Genomic DNA, 6,918 nt, shown 5'->3' with positions numbered 1-6,918 from the left:
CCCGGTGCCGTGTAGACCTCCCCATGGTCTATACTTCATGTAGAGGTGAGTACTTTTTGTTAAAGACTACCAAATAAATGGAAATAGTAATAGGACATTTTGTTCTTTTTTACAGTCTGAGAACAATGACACTTCAATGTTCAAACAAAAACTCTTGACCAACCTCAACTTCGTATGATTGCTGAAGTACAAGATCAAAGTTACTTGATGGAGTAACTTGAAACACAAAGTTTCAACGGTAAGTTGATGGAGGATGACAACCAGACAGAACAATCAGTAGAGATTTTCTTGTTCAAGTATGTTTTCTCATTTAAATGAAAGGTTAAAGATAATACCTTAATGTTGGTAACTTTTCTGTTTCAATCTCCTTAGCAACTTCCTCTTCCTGCAAAATTTTTCAGACCCTACCAACAACCTTGTTAGACCTTTCTTTGATGTGACTGCAGATATTGGGATCTAAGAGCTTAAGATAAAACAGAAACTTTTTTCTTCATTGTTTCTTTTTTCTTTTGATTGAACCATGATTCCCAATCTGAATAACATGCTAAGAGGTATGAAGGAAATACAAAACATGGTCTTGAACCAGTGGTTTTCAATTTGTGGTCTGCAGACCTTTGGCAGTCCTCAGCTTTACTCTAAAGGGTCTGTGAAAAGTTACTAAGAAAAGCAAATTTATCATCAGTAGGCATAAACTTGCCAAGTGGGACTTGATAGCCCCAGTGGAAAATTAGATTAAAACATAACATATATATATGAGAAATAAAAGATATATAATAGTATGTTTACTTTGTAAAGTTTACTAATGGAGAATGTACACTTATAAGAAAGAGGTGGATCACTTCTCATTTTTTTCCTACTCTTTCCTTCCTTGAATTAAAGACAAAACTGAACAAAACATAGCACCCATTATTATTATTCCTTTGATACTGGCATCTTAATTAGAATCATAACCACAGGAAAAAGGGTTAACATATTGCTTCTTGAACTAAAAATAGGTTTATTTTGTAAAAATAATACACCTTGCTAAAATTAAGAAAAATTGTTTCCTTTTCATCATGTTAATAAGGAATGACCTTTTCTTCCAGTACGTCATGCTCCAGTAAAAATAAACAAAACAGAAAAAAGGCAAGATAATCAAACTTGTAAAAAAAATTGAGATTATTATGATATACTGTACGTTTTTATCTTCATAAACAGCACTAACCTGTATTTCTATAACAAGAACTTGAATTTGCTGAGACAAGAAGTTTTTGTAATAACTCTTAACTTTTATCACCTGTTCATTGGGAATGAAATCTACAAATTAAAAAAACTGGCCAAGATGACCTATTTTTGAGGCAAAAGTAGGAAAAAAAGTATAATTAAAAGCCTAATTCAAGGTAAAATTTCAGAGCACTATATTCTCATTCACTGAAATTCCTGTATTACAAATAGAATGTATTGTTAAACTCTGCTGAGGCAAATTAATATCTAGCAGGTGTTTAATTATCCTTTAATAATTTATAACAATTTATTTTCCTCTTTCTTATGTTGCTGTACATCATGAATATCAAATCAACTACTACGGTTACACCACTGTGAACTTGGAATGAGATTAGACTTGAGCCCAGAGTGACAACAGTTACTAGAAAAAAAAAAAATCAACTGGAAGAGTAAACAATTTCGGGCTGTATCAGCAGAAACCAAAATGAATTTTAAAAATCACTCAGAAAATTGTTTTCTGCTTTTCCAAGTGACAAATACATACATCAGAAAATTAGAGTAGTTGCATGGATCTAATTTGCTTCTCTTTTCTCTCTTCAATTTGACATTTCTGCTATACAAAAGTAAACAGAGCAGCTTGCTTCAAGGCTGCAAAACCCAACAGAATTCCTACTGTACTGAGCAGAATTTGGATGAGGCCTGTAAGGAATATCTTCATTGTGGTCACTTCAACGGTTCCATTTTGATTTAGTCAACAGAAGCTGAATTAGGTCATTTAATAAAGGGCCAATACCATTACCACTATTCATGCTGAGTCCTATTTAGTTTGCAAATGTGTATTACATCCAATGAGACTATCTGATTATAATTAAGACCACAGAATCTAGGCTTGAAATTAATTATTGAATGCACAGAAGGATTTTGTTCCATGTGTATGTGTATACTTCAGATCTATCAGAACCTTAAGGGATGTCATACTCCAAATGTACACTTTAAAGAATACGTATGTAAGAGTGTTCTTTTCAAAATGTATCAGCTATGAACTCTACAGGCAGGAATTCTCTCTTTTCTGTGTTTTTACAATGCACAGCATGCAGTAGGCTCCAGTCTTGACTAGGATCTTTAGCCACTATCATGCTGTAAATTATTTAATGATGTTACAAGCAGAAGTCTCTTCTTTGAATGTTATTGCTAAGCCTCTGATGGCTATGATCTTATTTACTGTGTCACCACACTACTGCCAGCTCAGTCGTTACTCTTCAAAAGGCTTAGAGTGCTATCTAAGATGGTTGAGATTCTCTCGTGCCATAGCAAGTGCTCTCAACTCTGATTAAATTCTTTGGGAGGCAAGAAAATTCAGCACATCTTGTGGATTTGGCTGATGCTGCAACAAATGTAAGTAACAATGACAAGTAACAATGACTGTTTAAATGAAGACTGCTTGGGAAATGAATTATTATAGCTTCTATGGACTACATGCTGATCCCACATTCACTTGAGGAACTACTAACTGTCCAAGAAGAAATTCTACTAAAATTATAGGGGTTATAATAGAGAACAAAAGGAGAATGAATGAAATCAGACTTGTGCCTCAGGGATGAAAAGATCTAGTAACAGAATAATTTTTCTTTTTATGAATGACTTTACAATATCATTTATTATAAAGAGTGACTTTACATTTTTACATAATCAACAGTATTTTTTAGAAACTTAAACCAGACGTTTATATTTAAACAAAAACAAAGCTGTAAATCAAACTTTGGCATGGAAAATCTATGTGTTAAAGAAGCCACGTAGGTGACCAAGAAGAAATGAAATAATGGGCTTTATTGATTCTGATGCATCTAAAATTAATCCTTAACTGGATGAAATCTCCAAGATAAAAAAGTTAATTGCTGTGATTTAAAAAGTCTACAAAGAGAATGTATTAAAAATATGCTTTAAACATGATTAAATATTAAAACAGTTAAGATTTAAAAAATATTGTTTTAAGAACCTGAATCATCTTGTACACTATAGTTGCTGCAAAATATGAAAAGTTTCTGTATTGATTGTAACCAAACAAGAAACAGGGAAAATCACTTTATTTTTGGTGGAAATTACGTTTTCAAATCTTGTATAAGCATAAGTTTACCACTATATAATTATTTACAGCTTCCTAATAAAAAAAACCAAACTGTGACAAATCTGAATTTTAATCCACACAAAAAAGAACATCAGTGAATGAACATGAGTGAATGGTACCTACCAGGAAGCATCATGGCTTGTTCTTGGAATTGTTTCAAAGCATCCTTCAATCTCTCAATATCCTGTAGCAATACAAAGGATTTCAGCTGATGCAGAAGAGTCACATCTGAGGAAGAGATGGTGCGAGATTCAAGATACTGTAAAAGCTCTTGGGCAGTTGCAGAATCTGTGCCTTCTGATTTATCTGGAAAAACAATTGGAAAACCACATTAAAAATACTCAGTGAGCCCAGAGAATTTTCCTAATTATACTTTCTTTTCAAAGATAGCATCTTCCTTTTTAGTACAACTTACAACCAAATATCACGTACTAAAGAGCAGCTTGCTCCTCCCATTTTTCGTTAAATATAAGAGGGGAAGTAAGAGGGGAAAGTATCAAATTCAAAAAGTAAAAAGGACAATAGGATTCATAGCGACAGGAATACAAGAGGAATCTAAATTTTCAAGATTAGTGCAGGAAGAAGGTGTGATGAAGAAACTGTACTGTGGCCAAAGCACTGTGGTTTTGCTTCCTACACACCATGTATCATAAAAATGCACACACACATGGAGACAGGGAACAACTCTGTGGAACTACTGCAAAGCACTTCTGGAGGCATCCAATTATCTTGTTATTGTACTTTTACATTTTTATTTAAAAAGCAGATATTACAGCATGCAAGACAGCAGAGAAGGACATACACTGTTTCTATAGTACTAAAGCATAAATTCATTCTTCCGTTCCAGTAACAATGTATATAGTCTGTCCCTTTAACCAGACTCCATTTAATTCTTCTGTTTTTATCAGCAAGCCAACTGAGAAGAACAGATTTTTCCCGATTCAGCTTTCTGACATAAGTACAAGAAGAATAATCCAATGTGACCATTTGAAAATGCTGCTAAAAGCAATGGCTTCCAATTTTATCTAAAAAAAATGGGGAGTGTTAAAGTCACTCAACTATAAAAGGCAAACAGCATAATGTCAGATCTATATATAAACTGGGATTTGCCTAACAAGAAAGTTAGTCACACTCTGATTTATAGATGTGACATCTTATCTGCAGATGAACTTTCTTTTACCTAAGAATTTCTCTCTGTGGATTCCAAGGTCCTCACTGGCTCAACGCTCCGATCTGCAGATTTGGCCAAGTCAGTCTGTCAACCACTGCTAAAACCTGAACTTGACTTCCAGAAAAGCTGGAAGCTCAACAGTTTTTCTTAAAATTCAACATGCAACACGGCTGTGGATAATTGACCAGGTTTCTGTTCTGGGTCATGTATTAACAGCAGAACTGTTAACTGAGTTTACAATCTTGCTCAGTTACTCTGGAGTTACACTGCAGCAAATGCACGTATTTTAGCTTACTTAGCCATACACTGAAGTAGTAAAAATCTTATTTTTGGTGATTGAAATACATTAGCCAGAAAGTAGGATGGATTTCGAATGCTAGGATTAGTATGAAGACCTGACACAGCAGAAATATTTTAACAGTAAGCAAAGAAAATTCTATGTATAAATCTTGAGAAAAAACATTAACCTGGAATCCCTGATGTCATCTTAACAGGGTTTTTAAAGTAATTCTGTAGTCAAAGATGAATTTTATGGGACTAGAAGCTGACAGCTCTGACTTAAGATGGACTCATACAGGTAGGTAAATTGTTTAATACTCTTCATTCAGCTCCACAAAGACAGTCAAGGCCATGCACTTTGAGAAAATTTTCACTGCTTTTTTCCAGTTTTACAAGACAGTTATAATTTTAAAGCTATGTCCTGAGCTGAGCAACTAAAGAACACACCAAATTGCCCTTAAGAAAACATATTTAATTCTAGATGATACCAACATAATCTGATGTATATACACATAATTACTATACTTACCATTAAAACTTCATTCTCTCTGAAAGGCATTTATGACATAAGCACCATACAAGCAGCTTTTTAGGAAGGCAACAGAAGAAACATGCAGTAGGAATTTCTCTGATTTTAGTGGCCATTAGGGATACCATCCATGCAATCCTTTTTAAAGTGCTATGGAATGTACATTGAGCATCAGTTCACATTCATCTTATTCACAAGTGCTTTATGCCAATACACTTTCGCAGTGCCACCAGTATCTTCCCCTTTCCTCTTGGATGCTGTCTGTCTAGATTTCCTTTTATATTACAAATAAATCTCCTCCTGGGAAGGAGAACTTTCTGAAAAGTAGGTTGGTTCAGAGATAGTAAGCATGAAAGTAGTTTAGGATAGCAATTATTGCCCTCATTTGAAGCCCTCTGAAAGGAAGTAATCCTTCTGGATGTTTGCTTGCAGAGGAAAGAAGAATTTGGTCCATTTTAACCACTGCATTTACCCCAAGTGCATTGAAATATTTTAAAAAAGAGCAAGGAATATTATGCATATTTTCAAAGACAGAGAAACAAAGAGATTAGGACCACAGTTTTTTATATTGATGTGGATTCTTACATACCAGAAAAAGGGACAAATACTAAGTACTCGCATGTCTTACTGAGTTCAAAAGAGACACTTCTCTAGTAGATTTGGCCCATTCTACAGCAATAATAAGTACACATCTATCTTGCCCTACGCGGTAATACTCATGAAAAAAAAGGAGAAAGAGTGGACATACTGTCAGCAAAATAAATTTGTTGTGTTGCCTGCAGGAAGTCCAGAATGCTATCTGCTTTTTCATCTATGTCTTTTAAGCCTGCTGCTTCTTCTCTGTTGTTTTTGTCAGGCTGATATGTAAAATCCACACTGGTAGTTTTTGTTACCAAGCCAGCTGCTCTCATTTTTTCTTTCTGTCGTTTCTTCTTCATTTTCCTCTTTTTGTTTTTACTTATTTTGGGACTGTCTATCTGCTGCAGCTGTAAATTATCTTGAACAAGAGTCTCTTGCATTCCAGATTCTGTTTGTTCTCCATGTAAATTATTAGAGTTTTGCAAACTGTTCTTTTGTTTTTTCCTTCGAATGCGTCTTCTCTTGGTTTGTCCTTGATATTCCTCCTCTGCAGATTCAAAAGAGACATGATAGTTGTAAATACGAAAATCTGTAATAAGCATTTTGGAACTGCATACAATATTACAATATACAATGAAATATTACTCCCTTCAAATTCTGGGATGTCTGAGTGGCTCTAACCTTACTTTTATGCTTAGAATGCCTTTCAGTACTACAATGTCAAAGCCAACTTTTCGGAATGCTCTGAGTAAGAAGACAAGTTCTTTTCCCTTCTGCTTTCAGTAAAGACTGTACTTTTCTTTGTGCTACATACTTTACATCACATTTACTTTCTTAAAGCAGATAATATGGTTCTATACAGAGAGTGAGGTCAAAAGAATTGCCAGGGCAAAAAACAGTACGGGCAGGCTGGGGGACGCAGGATGAGAGAGCTCCCCCAAGAGCTCCCACACACCACCAGTTGGTAGACTTGACCAAGAACGCATGAAGAATGCATGTAATTCACAATAAAAGATGATAGTGCTTATATCA

The 6,918-nt window shown here is 34.6% G+C and overlaps 1 protein-coding gene across 1 annotated transcript; it reads right to left on the bottom strand.

Moving 5' to 3' along the window:
- Positions 1-1,204: 1,204 nt before the first annotated feature.
- Positions 1,205-6,488, bottom strand: ERICH1 (glutamate-rich 1; the record flags this gene model as incomplete). Its single annotated transcript, XM_009573689.1, has 3 exons — positions 6,056-6,488; positions 3,452-3,634; positions 1,205-1,296 (listed from the first exon to the last, which is right to left on the bottom strand). Coding segments are annotated over exons 1-3 (708 nt in total), but the record flags the coding sequence as incomplete, so codon positions are not given.
- Between the last annotated feature and the right edge of the window lie 430 nt (positions 6,489-6,918).

This window comes from Fulmarus glacialis, unplaced genomic scaffold, assembly GCF_000690835.1.
Source record: "Fulmarus glacialis isolate BGI_N327 unplaced genomic scaffold, ASM69083v1 Scaffold50802, whole genome shotgun sequence".
Lineage (NCBI taxonomy): Eukaryota > Metazoa > Chordata > Aves > Procellariiformes > Procellariidae > Fulmarus > Fulmarus glacialis.
The sequence above is the reverse complement of the archived record's forward strand: the minus strand, read 5'-3'. Positions and strand labels throughout refer to the sequence as shown.